General features: G+C 27.8%; 5 protein-coding genes across 5 annotated transcripts; 2 read left to right on the forward strand and 3 right to left on the reverse strand.

Annotated features, from left to right (window-relative positions):
• Window positions 1–318: 318 nt before the first annotated feature.
• On the reverse strand, window positions 319–2,609 carry LOC135958762 (uncharacterized). Its single transcript, XM_065509657.1, has 3 exons — window positions 2,448–2,609; window positions 841–973; window positions 319–729 (listed from the first exon to the last, which is right to left on the reverse strand). The coding sequence occupies exons 1-3, from the start codon at window positions 2,545–2,547 to the stop codon at window positions 606–608; spliced, it is 357 nt and encodes a 118-aa protein (XP_065365729.1). The 5' UTR covers window positions 2,548–2,609; the 3' UTR covers window positions 319–605.
• Window positions 2,610–2,986: 377 nt separating this feature from the next.
• LOC135959132 (venom peptide Pc-like) lies at window positions 2,987–4,990 on the reverse strand. Its single transcript, XM_065510166.1, has 3 exons — window positions 4,883–4,990; window positions 4,701–4,812; window positions 2,987–3,173 (listed from the first exon to the last, which is right to left on the reverse strand). Exons 1-3 carry the CDS (start codon window positions 4,938–4,940, stop codon window positions 3,080–3,082), a joined length of 264 nt encoding a protein of 87 aa, XP_065366238.1. The 5' UTR covers window positions 4,941–4,990; the 3' UTR covers window positions 2,987–3,079.
• A 917-nt stretch (window positions 4,991–5,907) lies between these two features.
• On the reverse strand, window positions 5,908–9,503 carry LOC135958693 (uncharacterized). Its single transcript, XM_065509584.1, has 4 exons — window positions 9,341–9,503; window positions 6,363–6,504; window positions 6,166–6,298; window positions 5,908–6,013 (listed from the first exon to the last, which is right to left on the reverse strand). The coding sequence occupies exons 2-4, from the start codon at window positions 6,460–6,462 to the stop codon at window positions 5,908–5,910; spliced, it is 339 nt and encodes a 112-aa protein (XP_065365656.1). The 5' UTR covers window positions 6,463–6,504; window positions 9,341–9,503.
• A 2,919-nt stretch (window positions 9,504–12,422) lies between these two features.
• LOC135957428 (uncharacterized) lies at window positions 12,423–15,171 on the forward strand. Its single transcript, XM_065508168.1, has 3 exons — window positions 12,423–12,588; window positions 12,666–12,798; window positions 14,934–15,171. Exons 1-3 carry the CDS (start codon window positions 12,498–12,500, stop codon window positions 15,049–15,051), a joined length of 342 nt encoding a protein of 113 aa, XP_065364240.1. The 5' UTR covers window positions 12,423–12,497; the 3' UTR covers window positions 15,052–15,171.
• A 1,405-nt stretch (window positions 15,172–16,576) lies between these two features.
• LOC135957669 (uncharacterized) lies at window positions 16,577–17,191 on the forward strand. The gene is made up of 3 exons (XM_065508455.1): window positions 16,577–16,735; window positions 16,807–16,981; window positions 17,051–17,191. Exons 1-3 carry the CDS (start codon window positions 16,675–16,677, stop codon window positions 17,127–17,129), a joined length of 315 nt encoding a protein of 104 aa, XP_065364527.1. The 5' UTR covers window positions 16,577–16,674; the 3' UTR covers window positions 17,130–17,191.
• Window positions 17,192–17,441: the final 250 nt, after the last annotated feature.

Raw genomic sequence — 17,441 nt, forward strand, 5'->3', positions numbered from 1 at the left:
GGATCAGGGCTGCTGTTGTTGAAAAGTATCATCAGCAAAATTCCAATTGTGTTGTGATTTTTTCTATTAAGTGGTTAAATGTCTGTTAAATCTTAATCTTACTTTTAATAGTTTATGATGAAATTAACCCTAAATAATTTTCAACTTTCAAAATTTCTTATGGAAGCAGTGTTAACAGCTACTGTATATTGTTTTTTTTTAATATTTTGCTAAACATTAATATTTATTTATGAATCTTTTTTCCCAATTGTTTACGTATTTCAACTGAAACAAATATACATCAATAATATAGTCATAATAATTATTAAAACAAACACATTTTATTTTGGTTTTACAATTTAATGCTATACACGCTTGTTGGAAACGTTTTTTTTCCAAAATTTTTATTTGAATTTCTTAAAAAAAATTAGCATAAAAGTCTCAGAAAAGTAGGGAGATATAAAAGCCGGTTTATGTGCCGGCGTCAAAGTAAACAAACGGTAAAAGTTTATAAAAGTTAAAAGTGTTTAAATCGTTTAAATTAAAATAAAACGCTATAAAGAAACCAAAAAAAAACTTTCATTATTTTTAGCTGCATTTTGTTTTAAATATTTTTTTAGATTTTTCTAGTAATTTTCACTGCGATATACTCTATCCTCACAAGTGACAATGGGACAGCAGTCTGGATAGGGTTTAGTGTAATCATAGGCTGTATGTTGGCAAATGTGATGGGGGTCTAGGTTTTGGCAACTGTAATGGAAACAAAAAAAATTTAAATTTTAGTGAATTAAGCTCAAATTTAATTAATTAATTCGAAGTTGTGATTACAATTTTGTGTGAAAACTAATATTTTCAACTTACTGTCTAATTTCCAGCACAAAATCTTCGCGGCATAACACTTTAACACAAGTATACTTTAGATTTGTAGGGTAAACAGTCTCATTGATGGGTATGGTGAGGTCATGTTCGGTAAAATAGCAATGGTTAGGGAGTTCTGTGATAAAGAGAAACAAAATATTAGCAATAAATTAATTTAAGTGGAATGCTTATTATTTTAATGATTTTCTTAAATAAATATACAAATAGTTAAATTTAAAAAAAAAATATTTTGTGGCCTTGGAATAAAACAATTTAGAAAATTTTCCCTAAATAACAAATAACTAAACAAAAACTACACTTCTGCCTGTTTCTCTAAATGCGAACGAACATTTTCTTTCGTATTTTATATTGAAAACAATAAAAAATTTAAAAATTTATTTGGTGTTCTCATTTAGAGAAACAGGCAGTTACTTTTTTTAATTAATAAATTCTTAGCTTAATATGACCATAACTTTGTCATATTAAATGCTGTCGACAATTTTATTATTTTTTCTAAATTTTAATATTATTTTGATCTAATTTCATTCATTTCTATTTTTATACATTTTATTCTATTATTTATATTAAAAAATCTTGTGTTTGCTTAATTATAAAGCATCGCTCTCTGTTTTGCTGTGGTTTGCCGTCAGCAGTTTCAATTGTAATCTAACTGTCATATCCTTCATTTACTTTGTTTTGATTGGTTCTTCTTTGGTTTGTTTTTGTTTACCTTTTTTTAGCGATGTTGCCATATCGTCATTTTTAACTAACACTTTAAATAACGACCGTAAATTACAAGTCGTATCAAAATTAATTAAAAGTATCTCAATTTAAATATTAAAAATCACCGTGAGAAGGGTAGATATAAGTTTGTCATTCCGTTTGTAATTTCCACAATATAATTTTCCGATCCTATAAAGTATATATATTCTGGATCCAATTGAGCCATGTCTGTTGAAATCAAATTTTCCGAAGTGCCCAAATAACTTACATACACGATTCATACATCTATATATCCGGAATTCTTCAGGCTCGGTTTAAAATCGACATAATCGGCCCACAAATGGCTGAGATATAAGGAAAAAACCAGGACAACCTCGAATTTTGAACTATTTTTGATTTATATCTGGATTACTAAGTCATTAATATAGACAATATGGATATCTAATGATAGATATTTCAAAGACCTTTGTAACGACGTCATTTTCAACTATATTAAGTTGGACCTACATATAATGGGTCAAAATCGGAAAAAATATTTTTTAACCCGATTTTTTTTTCACCAACAATTTTTTTTCGCTAAATATTAAAAAAAATTAAAAAACAAAAAAAAAAATTTAAATTTAAAAAAAAATTTTAAATTTAAAAAAAAAAAATTTTAAAATTTCCAAAAAATTAAAAAAACAACTTTGGAAAAAAAATTAATTTTGTTTGTAAAAATATCTAAAATTTTTATTTTGAAGTATAATTTGGTAAATGGTATATAAGATTCGGCACAGCCGAATATAGCTCTCTTACTTATTCAAAATTTAATTTGAAATGCTTTAGAATGAAAATTCTGAAACAAATTTGAATATTTTGAAAAAGTTTCTCCTTTCACATCCCCTTACCTGGATGTCTCATATTTCCCTTGTACTGTAAACTGAAGCCCATTGCATTTACAGCAACTACAGCCAATAATGCTAAAAATACTTGTCGTTGCTTAAACATTTTAATAAAAACTAATTAAATGTTTAAGGAAAACAAAATTAAAAGATTAAAATACTGGAAATATACTAAACAAAGGTACTAAGCTTGAAGTCTTATCTTTTCTAAAAATTATAAATTTCAAACAAAAAAATAAACTTGGTTTCAAGATTTCCTAAGAATTTCTTATCAAAAAGCAAAATTTTTTAATTGACCTTGACCAACAAGAGCTTTATATGTACTATATTTCACTAGGTTAAATATAAATTTGGTGTATGAGCAGAAGTTAAAACTCATAAATACAATAGAAACATTTTTGAAAAACCGGAAAATATGTACATATATTTGTGCTCTTTAAGTTCAAAAATAAATACATATAAAAGCAATTACAAACGGAATTTTAAATATGGTAAATGGTATTTGGATATGAGAATCGTATTTTTTAAAAAAAAAAACTTGAAAATTTTCTTTTGCAATATTTTTTTTTTGGAATTTTTATTGAAATTATTTTTTTTATACATGTAAATCCTTCAAAATCGACAATATACATTTAATGTTAACATTCAGGCTTGGGACAACACTGGGGATACGGCTTGGAGCTGTCACCGGCAATGCGTTTGCAGGATTTACCTGTTTGAAATTCGGGGCAGCTGTAAAAAAAATTAAAAATTTCAATACATATTTTGTAGTTTTATAAAAAAATAGCAAAATAAATATATTTTCGAAAATTTGAAAATTATTTTAACGGCCACAATAGACGATTTCACAATATTTTCATATGTACTCTCTTAGATCAAGAACTTTTCAAACTTAATTTATAATAAAAAAGTTTAATTGATGGAAACACAAACAAATATGAAGAAACAGTAAAATAGAGCATTCATTTGTTAAAAGATAAATTTTTTTTTTTTGGAGAAATTAAAATAATTTAAATTTCATATATAAATGCCTAATTACATTTTCGTATTGCAAATATTAAACGTATTTGGTTACAATTTGTAATATTCTTTAACAATTTAAAGGGTATGTTTAAAGTTACAATATGGCAACATTGTTTATGAAAGGTAAACAAACACAAACACACTGTCAAATGAAAGTAAATAAATGAATTACAAACTGACATGTAAACAAAACAAATACATGTTTGTATAACCTGCTGATTACAATTGGAACCGCGAACCACAGCTAGAAAGAGAGAGTGAGGCGACAGATTATATTTAATTTAACCTTGTCTGAAGTTTGTTACACAAAAAACTGAACAAAATTAATAAAAAAACATATAAAAATCAACAAAAAAGCTAAAAATTAAGAGGATCAAACAATTGACCAAGTTTCATATTAAAATTAAGAAAAAAACAAGTAAGAGAGCTATATTCGGCTGTGCCGAATCTGATACCCTCACCAATTTACACTTAAAAATTAATTTTTTTTTTCGAAATTTTTTTATAAAAAAGTTTTTTTTTAAATTTTTTCTTTTCGAAATTGTTTCTTAATTTTTTTTAAAAAAAGTTTTTTCGAATTTTTTTTTAAATTTTTTAAAAAAAAAATTGTCGATGTTTAAAAACTTTTTTTTTTGGAAAAATAATTTAAGAAAAAAAAAATTGTTATGAAAAAATTCGGGTTAAAAAATATTTTTCCCGATTTTGACCCATTGTAGGTCCAACTTACTACAGCTTTATCTACATCGTTGCAATGTATCTATAAAATATCTATCATTAGATATCCATATTGTCTATATTAAGGGCTTAGTAATCCACATATAGATCAAAAATAGGCGAAAAATCGAGGTTTTCCAGGTTTTTTTTCTTATATCTCAGCCATTTGTGAGCCGATTTTGTCGATTTTAAAGAGCAACCGAGCCGGAAGAATTCCTGACATATTGATGTATGAATCATGTATGTAAGTTATTTAGGGGCTACGGAAAGTTGATTTTAACATACAGACGGACGGACATGGCTATATCGACTTCGCTATCTATAACGATCCAGAATATACATATATACTTCGTGGGGTCGCAAATGAAAAATGTAGAAATTACAAACGAAATGACAAACTTATATATATCCTTGCCACTCATGGCGAAGGGTATAAAATACAGTTAAATGACTTAAAATACAAAATTTAAAGAATTGTTTAAAATTTTAAATTTGTTCCAAAAAAAAAACTCACACACTTACGTTTTACCCGTTATGGAATTGGGTCCAACACAACTATATTCAATACATTCACCGGTTGGCGAGTATGTTTCTCCAACTTTCATAACATGACCCTCAAATTTGCACTCATCAGCTAAAGTTAGAAAAATTATTTAAAATTATACAAATGATCGTAAATAAATTATTTATTACATAGTAATTACCTTGAGCTAAAGCAAAAACAGCCAAAACTGTGCACAGAACTAATAGGATGTACTTCATGTTTAAACACTTCTTAATCTTATTGATTTGTACGTTTAAAGTTCTCGAAAGCAACTGACTAACAATCGTTAGAAATGGTGAGCTATTTATAGAGGGCTTTAAGATCAATGCAGGGATGTAGCTAATAGGTATTATGTATTACATAGTATGAAATGAGATAATAAAAATAATTTCTACACCAATTCCAAAAGCATTTGGAAAAGTTGCATTTTTTTTTTAAATCTATTAGCGAAAAAAAATTTTTTAAATTTCTTTTTTAATTTTTTAAAAATTTTTTGGAAATTTTTTTGTTTAAAAAAAAAAATTTATTAGTGAAAAAAATTTTATAACAAGAACTTTTTTTTGGTAGAAAAAAAATCGGGGTAATAAATATTTTTCCCTTTGAAAGATATTTCAAAGACCTTTCCAATATAACGCCTTAGTAATTCGGTCCTACAATGGTTGAAAATCAGGTCTTAAACCCTCATTTCCTGGATATGGACCAAAAATTATAAAAAGAAACCATGGTTTACCAGGATTTGTTTACATTTTAGCAACCATGTTAACATTCTGTGTGAATGGCTATTTCGAAGAAGAAGAAGCATAATTCTGACAAGTATAAACATTTACTGTTAACATGTAACATGCATTTGGAAACGATGTAGAAAAATGTAAAAAAAATAAATAAGAAAGAAACTGATGACATGATCACCGGGAATAGGCTTCTATACTTCATAAATTTCCATATTAATTTTACTATGTAATTGCTTAACAATAAACACAAAAAGTAAACAAAACTCGATTTTAGGTATTAACTATTTTTTTAGTATTTTAATATATAAAAAAAATAAATAAAAATAAATTTACACCAAATACACCTTAATACTAATAAAATAACATAAATAAATAAATATAAATATTAATAATAATAATAGTTTTGATAAATAAATAAATTAGTATATTACATAATATTTAAATGTTAATAAATTTAAACATCATTTTTGCATTTAATTATGGGGCAGCATTGAGGATATGGTTTGCTATAGTCATAAGGACTTTCATCACAATGACGGTGGGCCATCACACGATCACAGCTAAAACAATAACAAAAATCAATTAAACAATTTTCAAGAAATACAATTACAATATTCACAAATATTTAGCAAACAAGTTTTTCAATAACATAAAAAATGAAAATCATCAAGTATGTGAAATTTCCTATTGTGATATATCTATGGAAACTTACTGCTTTATTTGCAGCACAAAGTCTTCACGACAATAGACCTTGAAACACACCGCATCCATATCAGTGGGATAAATTGTTTTATTAACCGGTATGGATATGTTGTATTCTTCAAAGTAACAATAATCTGGTAGATCTGAAAGAAAGGAGTTATAATTAAATAATTTCTTAACAATATTATGATAATATTCGATCCCCACCTGGATGTTTCATATTCCCCAGAAATTGTAGACTAAATGAGGTCACGCTCCAGGCAAAAGCAGCCAAAATGACAACAAGAATTTGATGTTTATGAGACATTTGGAGGAATAACAAAGCGTACTTTGTGATATAGAAAAGGAACTGGAAATGAAAAATTGATTGACTGTAGTTTAGAAACTAGTCTAGTTTATAAGCTAGAAACTAGTCTAGTCTATTTTATAGGCTAGACGACACTAGTTTAGTCTATTTTATAGACTCTAGTCTATTTTATAGGCTAGACGACTCTAGTCTATTTTATAGGCTAGACGACTCTAGTCTAGACTCTGGTCTTGTTTATAGACTAGACTCTAGTTTATAGACTAGACTCTAGTCTAGTTTATAGACTAGACTCTAGTCTAGTTTATAGACTAGACTCTAGTCTAGTTTATAGACTAGACTCTAGTCTAGTTTATAGACTAGACTCTAGTCTAGTTTATAGACTAGACTCTAGTCTAGTTTTTAGACTAGACTCTAGTCTAGTTTATAGACTAGACTCTAGTCTAGTTTATAGACTAGACTCTAGTCTAGTTTATAGACTAGTCTCTAGTCTAGTTTATATACTAGACTCTAGTCTAGTTTATAGACTAGACTCTAGTCTAGTTTATAGACTAGACTCTAGTCTAGTTTATAGACTAGACTCTAGTCTAGTTTATAGACTAGACTCTAGTCTAGTTTATATACTAGACTCTAGTCTAGTTTATAGACTAGACTCTAGTCTAGTTTATAGACTAGACTCTAGTCTAGTTTATAGACTAGACTCTAGTCTAGTTTATAGACTAGACTCTAGTCTAGTTTATAGACTAGACTCTAGTCTAGTTTATATACTAGACTCTAGTCTAGTTTATAGACTAGACTCTAGTCTAGTTTATAGACTAGACTCTAGTCTAGTTTTTAGACTAGACTCTAGTCTAGTTTATAGACTAGACTCTAGTCTAGTTTATAGACTAGACTCTAGTCTAGTTTATAGACTAGTCTCTAGTCTAGTTTATATACTAGACTCTAGTCTAGTTTATAGACTAGACTCTAGTCTAGTTTATAGACTAGACTCTAGTCTAGTTTATAGACTAGACTCTAGTCTAGTTTATAGACTAGACTCTAGTCTAGTTTATATACTAGACTCTAGTCTAGTTTATAGACTAGACTCTAGTCTAGTTTATAGACTAGACTCTAGTCTAGTTTATAGACTATACTCTAGTCTAGTTTATAGACTAGACTCTAGTCTAGTTTATAGACTAGACTCTAGTCTAGTTTATATACTAGACTCTAGTCTAGTTTATAGACTAGACTCTAGTCTAGTTTATAGACTAGACTCTAGTCTAGTTTATAGACTAGACTCTAGTCTAGTTTATAGACTAGACTCTAGTCTAGTTTATAGACTAGACTCTAGTCTAGTTTATAGACTAGACTCTAGTCTATTTTATAGACTAGACTCTAGTCTATTTTATAGACTAGACTCTAGTCTATTTTATAGACTAGACTCTAGTCTAGTTTATAGACTAGACTCTAGTCTAGTTTATAGACTAGACTCTAGTCTAGTTTATAGACTAGACTCTAGTCTAGTTTATAGACTAGACTCTAGTCTAGTTTATAGACTAGACTCTAGTCTAGTTTATAGACTAGACTCTAGTCTAGTTTATAGACTAGACTCTAGTCTAGTTTATAGACTAGACTCTAGTCTAGTTTATAGACTAGACTCTAGTCTAGTTTATAGACTAGTCTCTAGTCTAGTTTATAGACTAGACTCTGGTCTTGTTTATAGACTAGACTCTAGTCTAGTTTATAGACTAGACTCTAGTCTAGTTTATAGACTAGACTCTAGTCTAGTTTATAGACTAGACTCTAGTCTAGTTTATAGACTAGACTCTAGTCTAGTTTATAGACTAGACTCTAGTCTAGTTTATAGACTAGACTCTAGTCTAGTTTATAGACTAGACTCTAGTCTAGTTTATAGACTAGACTCTAGTCTAGTTTATAGACTAGACTCTAGTCTAGTTTATAGACTAGTCTCTAGTCTAGTTTATAGACTAGACTCTGGTCTTGTTTATAGACTAGACTCTAGTTTATAGACTAGACTCTAGTCTAGTTTATAGACTAGACTCTAGTCTAGTTTATAGACTAGACTCTAGTGTAGTCTATTTTATAGGCTAGGCTCTAGTCTAGTCTATTTTATAGGCTAGGCTCTAGTCTAGTCTATTTTATAGGCTAGGCTCTAGTCTAGTCTAGACTCTAGTTTATTTTATAGGCTAGACTCTAGTCTATTTTATAGACTAGACTCTAGTCTATTTTATAGACTAGACTCTAGTCTAGTTTATAGACTAGTCTCTAGTCTAGTTTATAGACTAGACTCTAGTCTAGTTTATAGACTAGTCTCTAGTCTAGTTTATAGACTAGACTCTAGTCTAGTTTATAGACTAGACTCTAGTGTAGTCTATTTTATAGGCTAGGCTCTAGTCTAGTCTATTTTATAGGCTAGGCTCTAGTCTAGTCTATTTTATAGGCTAGGCTCTAGTCTAGTCTAGACTCTAGTTTATTTTATAGGCTAGATTCTAGTTTATTTTATAGGCTAGACTCTATTCTATTTTATAGGCTAGACTCTAGTCTATTTTATAGACTAGACTCTAGTCTAGCCTAGACTAGATTTTTAGTCTAGCTTCAAGACTAGACTTCTAGTCTTGTTTATAGAAGACTAGACTTTTAGTCTAATTTATAGACAAGACTTTTAGTCTATTTTAAGGTCTAGTTTATAGTCTATTTTATAGGCTAAATTCAAATCTAAATCGGAGATTTTAAAATTTATTTTTTATTTCTGTTTTAAAACTGTTTAATTAAACTTTTTGTAATAATTTGTTTCAATCACTTGTTTAATATTGAATTTCTCTTTTAAATTTGTAATTATTTACAACAAATTTCTAAATATTTTTCTTTAAAATTTATTTACTTTAAACTGCTGGCGACCGTTTCTTTTCTGTGTTAAGTTTCTTAAACTCTACGTTTACAAAGTTTCTCGTAGACTAAAATTAAATTTTCTAAATTTCTACAATTTCATTGTATGTAATTTCTTTCTAAAGAATGACTAATTTTTTTGTTTTTGCCTTTGTTTCAAATCATTATTATTAAAATTTTGCTGGTTTTTATTGGATAGAGATTTAAATAATAATAATAGTGTGAAAAAAAATGTTAATAAATAAAAAGATGATGTTATACTAAATTAAAATATATATGTATATACTTATATTAAAATAACAACAAACAAAAAATAAATAAATTTCAACTTGGAAATAAAGTGATCATAATTTACAATAAATATTCAAAAAAATTAGCATAGAATATAACAGATTTGAGAAAAACAACAAAAACTAGAGAAAAAGCAATAACAAGCAGTTTAGAAATGGCCATAAATAGAGGACACTATGGGTGGGAAGTTCGGTAAAAGTGAAAACAAAATTAAAACAAATGATCCTTGAATAATTTTTAATAAAAAGCTGCTTTTACTAGTAACAATGTGTCTAAATTTATATTTAAATTAACGGTCTAAATGCTAATTTTATTATATTTATAAAAAACTATTGTTTCGTTTTTTTTCTTAAACCAAAAATAAAACTGGTTATTAAATTGAGACAATAAAAAATACATTTTGCTTTATTTAATATTTATTTGTAAATAATTAAATGCACAACCTGTTTATTTTTTCCTACAATAAAATCAAAAAATAAACAAAATTCAAGCGAAAAAACCAATATTAAAATAAACTTGATAAAAATAGGTCAGTAATATAAATAAAACTCATTAAACTGGGGAGCAAACTGAAAATGATGTCAGACAGAAATCATACAATAATAAACAAATGAATACCGGTAAAACAAACTTTAAGAATCAATGAACACAATGTTAAATCATAATTTGAATAATGTTTTATTAGAGTTAAGTAAACACTTTATAAGTAATTGATATTCATTCATTATGAACACTTCAAAGACGGAAATTAATTGATAAACCTCTTTACATTGTTTTGTCTCTGGCTACTCCAGATGTTATCTTGATTTAAGGTTCATTTTCGCAATGACTGGTTAAGTATTTTTTTTCGCAACAATGTCCAATTAAACTAAGCTTAAGTACTAACCGTTATTCGTCCGCTTGTTAGTTGTTTATTGCTAATAATAAGCTAATTGAACTATTTTCCGTATATCTTTTAATAAAAAACTAATTTCCGATATGTCTTATTTTCTTTATATTTGTTTAAAATTAAAAACTATTTAATATCTTGTACATCTGTTGAAGTTTAGTTATTTTTTTTTATTGCTCACGTAAATTATTCTCTTAATAACATGGTCACCCTATGCTTCTTCTTTTTGTTTATGTTTACGATTACTCTATGCTTCTTCTTTAGAATGATGACATTCAGTTTGGAATGTTAACCTTAAAACATATAGTAACAATTGACATCACTGTTTACAAGTGCTGAACAGTGCTGTTAATTAATTTAAATTAAAAAGCTCATAAACAATACAAAAATAAAAAAAATGGATAAAACTAAGTAAATTTTGTTACGAAATAGTATAAAACGGCAAAAGGCAAGGTGACAAACAAGTCAGCAAGTGTTGCTCTACAAAATGTTACAAAACAGGGTATTCCCGATTTGTCTTGAACTCTTAAAAGCAATTACTTTATTTGTTGCTACTTTAAAAACAAACACTCAGTATGTTAATTTGCTTTAAGGCCCTTAACGTTTTAATTTCAAGTTTAATGTTTGCTGTTATTTTCTTTACAACAATGTTTTAATAATTTAACAGCCACAAGTAAATAAATATTTATTATTTAAATTTCATTTCAAGTGATAAGTTGCAGGGCAAGATGAAGCTGTCATCATTGTTAAGGTTTTTAAGGTTATGCTAATGTTTACTTAGAATTTTAACAGGGTTTTTTTTCGTTAAGTTTTATTTAATTTTGAGATTAAAGGCATATTTTCAAGGTCATGATAAGCTTACTAATTTTATACACTTTTGTTTGATTTTTAACTGCAATAGTTTAAGATTTATTTACAAATATTTTTTAATTAAAATTTTAATCTATATTATAGTCTACATATATTATAGTTTCTAGTCTATATTATAGACTAAACTCTAGTCTATATTATAGACTAAACTCTAGTCTATATTATAGACTACTGAACATAATCAGCCCAATTATGAATAAAAATTCCCCGGGAGTTTTTTTCTCTTTTCCCATTTTTCCTATTCAAATTCAATGGTAAAAAATTCCCGGGGAACAAACTCTCGCGTAATTTTTTATCCATAATTGGGCTGAATTTCATTAATTTTACTAACATTTTCTTGTGATCTTAACAATTTTAATTTATTATTAGTTCTTCCCCAGATATTTTTTTTTGCCACATTTAATCAATTGTTTTCTACAAATCGTTATTGCTTTGTAAATATTAATATTTAATAATATAATTAATTTAAATATTAAAAAAAGTTGTTGTTTAAATATTTTTCTGACAGTTTACCACGATCTTTTAGGTGTATGTGTTTAATTTAGTCAGCTTCTTCAAATAACTGTGACTTTTTTAATTAATTCAACTCTTTGCGAATTGAGAGAAAGAGAGAATCAAGAAGACGAACAAATTGTACAGTACAATTACAAGAGTAAAATATTGGGGATTATCACAGATGTAGATAATTTTCCGTTGTAATGTTTTAAATTCTTAAATTACACTGTGATTGTCCTTACTGTCGTAATCATTTAAATTAAACTTACGAAATGCTTGTAGATTTTTAAACAAAATAAACTTTAGTAAATTTTTTATTATTGTAGTATTTACGTATACAGTATTCTACATTAAACAAAAAAATTCGTATGTAGGTAGTAAGATAAAAACACAAAAAAGAATAATTAATTTTATATAAAAGCAACAAAAATTAATTGAATACACAACAGTCGCAAATTGAGTCGCTCTCACGATCGTCATTTCAAAAGTAACGTTTATTTCCGTTCAAGTGTTTTTACTTTTAGTGAAAGAAAAAAATAAAACGTAATAGTTTTTTAACTTTTAAAATAAAATAAAAGAAAATTTTACAGAAATTAAAACTTTCAAAATGAAATTTTGTGTAAATTTATTTGTCTTAAGCCTAACTCTGGCTGTGGCCCTGGCTGATGTGCGTTATCGTGGCAATGCCGTACACAAAGGTGTGTTAAACAAGTGTTTACTTAATTAAAATAATTCGGCAATTAATAAGTTATATCTTTTAATTATGAATTTTTAGATTTTCCCAATCAGTGCTATTATGAAGAGCTACAACAGGCCATACCCATCAATCAATCGTTTACACCCCTAAATCGGGAAGGTCATTGTGAGCGTATTTATTGCCGTTCGGATTATGTTTTAGTTATGGAATTGTAAGTTTTAAGTAAAATTCAGTGAAAAGTTAATTTAAAGTGCAAAAGAAGCTGAAAAAACAATTTACTTTACAAATATTAACTACTAGTCAAGACTATAGAATAGTCCATAATCGAGACTATGGAATAGATAATAGTCGAGACTATAAAACAGCTTCTAGTCTAAGACTATTAACTAGACTATACTCAAGACTATTACTTGTCTATATTCAATACTATTACTTGTCCATAGTCAAGACTATTACTTGTCTATAGTCAAGACTATTGCTTGAATATAGTCAAGAGACTATTGCTTGAATATAGTCAAGACTATTACTTGACTACAGTCAAGACTATTACTTGACTACAGTCAAGACTATTACTTGACTACAGTCAAGACTATTACTTGACTACAGTCAAGACTATTACTTGACTACAGTCAAGACTATTACTTGACTACAGTCAAGACTATTACTTGACTACAGTCAAGACTATTACTTGACTACAGTCAAGACTATTACTTGTTTATAGTCAAGACTATTATTTGTCTATAGTCAAGACTATTACTTGTCTATAGTCAAGACTATTACTTGTCTATAGTCAAGACTATTACCTGACTATAGTCAAGACTATTACCTGACTATAGTCAAGACTATTACTTGTCTATAGTCAAGACTATTGCTTGTCTATAGTCAAGACTATTGCTTGTCTATAGTCAAGACTATTGCTTGTCTATAGTCAAGACTATTGCTTGACTATAGTCAAGACTATTTCTTGTCTATAGTCAAGACTATTTCTTGTCTATAGTCAATACTATTACTTGTCTGTAGTCAAGACTATTGCTTGACTATAGTCAAGACTATTGCTTGACTATAGTCAAGACTATTGCTTGACTATAGTCAAAACTATTGCTTGACTATAGTCAAAACTATTGCTTGACTATAGTCAAAACTATTGCTTGACTATAGTCAATACTATTGCTTGACTATAGTCATGACTATTGCTTGACTATAGTCATGACTATTGCTTGACTATAGTCATGACTATTGCTTGACTATAGTCATGACTATTGCTTGACTATAGTCAAGACTATTGCTTGACTATAGTCAAGACTATTGCTTGACTATAGTCAAGACTATTACTTGACTATTGCCTAGACTATTACTTGTCTATAGCCTATACTATTACTTGTCTATAGTCTAGACTATTACTTGTCTATAGTCAAGACTATTACTTGTCTATAGTCAAGACTATTACCTGACTATAGTCAAGACTATTACTTGTCTATAGTCAAGACTATTACTTGTCTATAGTCAAGACTATTACTTGTCTATAGTCAAGACTATTACTTGTCTATAGTCAAGACTATTACTTGTCTATAGTCAAGACTATTACTTGTCTATAGTCAAGACTATTACTTGTCTATAGTCAAGACTATTACTTGTCTATAGTCAAGACTAATACTTGTCTACAGTCAAGACTATTGCTTGGCTATAGTCGAGACTATGGCTTTACTATAGCCAAGACTATTGCTTGACTATAGTAAAGCCTATTGCTTGACTATAGTCAAGACTATTGCTTGACTATAGTCAGGACTATTGCTTTACTATAGTCAAGACTATTGCTTGACTATAGTCAAGACTTTTGCTTGACTATAGTCAAGACTTTTGCTTGACTATAGTCAAGACTATTGCTTGACTATAGTCAAGACTATTGCTTGACTATAGTCAAGACCATTGCTTGACTATAGTCAAGACCATTGCTTGACTATAGTCAAGACTATTGCTTCACTATAGTGAAGACTATTACTTGACTACAGTCAAGACTATTGCTTGACTACAGTCAAGACTATTGCTTGACTACAGTCAAGACTATTTCTTGACTACAGTCAAGACTATTGCTTGACTATAGTCAAGACTATTACTTGTCTGCAGTCAAGACTATAGCTTGTCTATAGTCAAGGCTATTGAATAGTCTATAGTCCAGATTATTGAATAGTTTATAGTCAATGAAATAGTCATGTTGAATAGTTTATAGTCAAACTATAAAATAGTCTATATTCCAGACTAATGTTGAGTCTATAGTCCAGTCTCTAGAAAACTCTATATTCCACAATATAATTATTAAAATTAATAAATTTTTATCTTATTTTCAAGCTGTGGCCGCCATAATATACAACCCAATGCCACCTGCAGCATTGAATCGGACATGCGTCAGCCCTATCCCTCTTGCTGCCCGCAGCTTGTGTGTCAAAATGATAATAATTTTATATAAAAACATAAATATTTAGAAACTCCACCAAAGATTCCAGCAATTGTTAAATAAGTATTAAGAAAAAATGTGTTAAATTTTGTAAAAATTGATTAAAAAATCACTTGTTAATTTTTAATAAAATGTGTTTTATTTGCTATTTCTATATAAATCCTCCTTTGCATTTCTAATAGGTTTTTTTTCAAATCGTATTAGCAGCTTAAACGTTTTATATTTATTAAAATTTAGTTAATATTTATTACTAATATTAAAAATTCTGTCTCGTACGTGCTTTTCTTTCATTCAGTTGGGTGAGGCTTGTCTAAATTGTTGTACAAATCCATAAATTTAGATCTGTTGAATTAAATCTTTAATTTTTCTCTCTTATCATTTGCCTCACACATTAATTTTAATTGTTATAACAATAATTATTGTTGTACAAGTATTTTTAAATAGATGTGAGTTAATTGTTTAAATGATAAATAACAAAAAAAAAATTCTATGCTTATCGCAATAAATTTACATTTTACAAAACTATTCTCATCGTTAGCAGATGGAATCAACATTTAATGGGGAATTTCAATAGAGAATGTCTGTCAGTAGTGATCTCAACTAGAGTGCAATACACTTTGGCTTGAATTTTGAATTTTAAAAGCTTTTTAAAAATAGTAATCCAAAACATTGTTGCTTAAACAAATAAATTATTCTAAAATAAAAGACAATTTGCATATAGTAATCGAATACATGTAATCTTTTAAATTATTCAAACAAATACATAATTTATTGTAAACAAAGTTGTTTTTAGGGCTTACAATTAATTAAAATAATAAGAAAATAATCTATTTTTGTTTCTAATTACTTTTGTCAAGTTTTTCTTTAATTAAAAAATAGAATAAAAATACAGTTTGTTCAAATGTGTTTAGAGTAGACAATAGACCAATCTCCCCAAACCCCCTATCTATACTTGACAAATATTTATCATAACATTTAATGACGTTTGTTGTCAAGACAAAGTTGTCTGAACAAAAGCACTAATAATTTTGTCATAACGAAGCTATAATACTTATAAATGGAGACTATACCTGATAATTTTGTATCTTGACAGCCATTTTGACGTTTATCATGATACAAATTTATCAGGTATAGACAGGGGGTAATAAATAAGAGACAAGTCCCTAGAATAGACTAGAGATTAGTCTCTAGATTAGACCAGAGACCACTCTCTAGAGTAAACTAAAAAAAACTTCCAAACAGTAGCGTGTCTTTCAGTTCTTCTTTAACATATTTTTCTTCCATACTGATCTCAATTAATTAAAATCATGTCGGCAGATGCTGTAAATCTAGTAAACAAAATCTTAAATGATCTAATCACCTTCATTATGACTTTAGTTTTGTATTTGTAAAACAATCTAGGTTTAATTATCTATATACACATATTCATATTTATTCTTGTTTGTTTATTTATTTGTTTTTGTGTCGCTAATTTTCTTATTTAATGTTTTAATTAAAATTCTGACAAATTATTCCGATGCCAGATGCAATTAACAAAAAGAACGTATAAAAACCAACAAGTTTTGAGTAACAGAGTTTAGTTTAAATAAATCAAGTGTTAAAGCAATACATATTAAATTTAATAATTTATACAAAATGAAATTAATATTGGGATTTACCGTATTATTGGCTGCTGTATTTGTTAATCAAATCTCAGGTTAATTTTTAATTACCTTAAAAATATTAGAATAAATTAACTTAAAATTTTAATATTTTGTTAAATATTAGTTTCCATGGCCACTACTGAGCCTGTTTGTGGCTATAAAAATTCCCAAGATGAAACTGTTTTCTTGAAATATTTTCCCTACTCCAAGAAAGGTGAAGAATATGTGGACTTTGGTACGGATGGCAAATGTGTAAAGAAGGTCACCTGCTCGGAAACGTTTACAACGCAAATTGAAGAGTGAGTAAATTAGAATTAATAAAGGATTATATAATTATTAATAAATTACTTAATAATTTGTATTTCTAGATGCAAAAGTTTCCCTGTTACTTGTCAAAATAAAAAGAATTACAATGGTGTGTTCCCAGCTTGTTGTATTAAATGTTAATCAGATTGTTAAAGATTATTCAACAATGATTTATTAAATAAATAAAAATGAAGTAAAACAAATCCTAAATTAGCATTTTTTAAAAATTTACTATCAGCCCAATTATGAATAAAAAGTCCAAGGGAGTTTTTCCCCTTTTCTAATTTTTCCTATTCAAATTCAATGGGAAAAAACTCCCGGAGAACAAACTCCCGCGGAATTTTTTATTCTGAATTGGGCTGCATAGTTTAGTTTTGGTCTATAAATTAGTCTATAATCTGGACTATAGCTTAGTCTATAGTCTGGACTATAGCTTAGTCTATAATCTGGACT

The sequence above is a fragment of the Calliphora vicina genome, chromosome 4 (genome assembly GCF_958450345.1).
Source record: "Calliphora vicina chromosome 4, idCalVici1.1, whole genome shotgun sequence".
In the NCBI taxonomy this organism is placed as follows: Eukaryota; Metazoa; Arthropoda; class Insecta; order Diptera; family Calliphoridae; genus Calliphora; species Calliphora vicina.

What these genes read in the sequence shown, in the direction of transcription:
- LOC135958762 (XM_065509657.1), bottom strand. Translation starts at nt 2,547, where the DNA reads ATGTTTAAGCAACGACAAGTATTTTTAGCATTATTGGCTGTAGTTGCT. An exon ending in GGGAAATATGAGACATCCAG is followed by an intron (nt 974 to 2,447) that starts GTAAGGGGATGT and finishes TCTTTATCACAG; the next exon opens with AACTCCCTAACCATTGCTAT. An exon ending in TTTGTGCTGGAAATTAGACA is followed by an intron (nt 730 to 840) that starts GTAAGTTGAAAA and finishes TTTCCATTACAG; the next exon opens with TTGCCAAAACCTAGACCCCC.
- LOC135959132 (XM_065510166.1), bottom strand. Translation starts at nt 4,940, where the DNA reads ATGAAGTACATCCTATTAGTTCTGTGCACAGTTTTGGCTGTTTTTGCT. An exon ending in TGTTTTTGCTTTAGCTCAAG is followed by an intron (nt 4,813 to 4,882) that starts GTAATTACTATG and finishes TTCTAACTTTAG; the next exon opens with CTGATGAGTGCAAATTTGAG. An exon ending in AATTCCATAACGGGTAAAAC is followed by an intron (nt 3,174 to 4,700) that starts GTAAGTGTGTGA and finishes TTTTTTTTACAG; the next exon opens with CTGCCCCGAATTTCAAACAG.
- LOC135958693 (XM_065509584.1), bottom strand. Translation starts at nt 6,462, where the DNA reads ATGTCTCATAAACATCAAATTCTTGTTGTCATTTTGGCTGCTTTTGCC. An exon ending in GGGGAATATGAAACATCCAG is followed by an intron (nt 6,299 to 6,362) that starts GTGGGGATCGAA and finishes CCTTTCTTTCAG; the next exon opens with ATCTACCAGATTATTGTTAC. An exon ending in TTTGTGCTGCAAATAAAGCA is followed by an intron (nt 6,014 to 6,165) that starts GTAAGTTTCCAT and finishes TTATTGTTTTAG; the next exon opens with CTGTGATCGTGTGATGGCCC.
- LOC135957428 (XM_065508168.1), top strand. Translation starts at nt 12,498, where the DNA reads ATGAAATTTTGTGTAAATTTATTTGTCTTAAGCCTAACTCTGGCTGTG. An exon ending in TGGCAATGCCGTACACAAAG is followed by an intron (nt 12,589 to 12,665) that starts GTGTGTTAAACA and finishes ATGAATTTTTAG; the next exon opens with ATTTTCCCAATCAGTGCTAT. An exon ending in TATGTTTTAGTTATGGAATT is followed by an intron (nt 12,799 to 14,933) that starts GTAAGTTTTAAG and finishes CTTATTTTCAAG; the next exon opens with CTGTGGCCGCCATAATATAC.
- LOC135957669 (XM_065508455.1), top strand. Translation starts at nt 16,675, where the DNA reads ATGAAATTAATATTGGGATTTACCGTATTATTGGCTGCTGTATTTGTT. An exon ending in ATTTGTTAATCAAATCTCAG is followed by an intron (nt 16,736 to 16,806) that starts GTTAATTTTTAA and finishes GTTAAATATTAG; the next exon opens with TTTCCATGGCCACTACTGAG. An exon ending in TTTACAACGCAAATTGAAGA is followed by an intron (nt 16,982 to 17,050) that starts GTGAGTAAATTA and finishes TTGTATTTCTAG; the next exon opens with ATGCAAAAGTTTCCCTGTTA.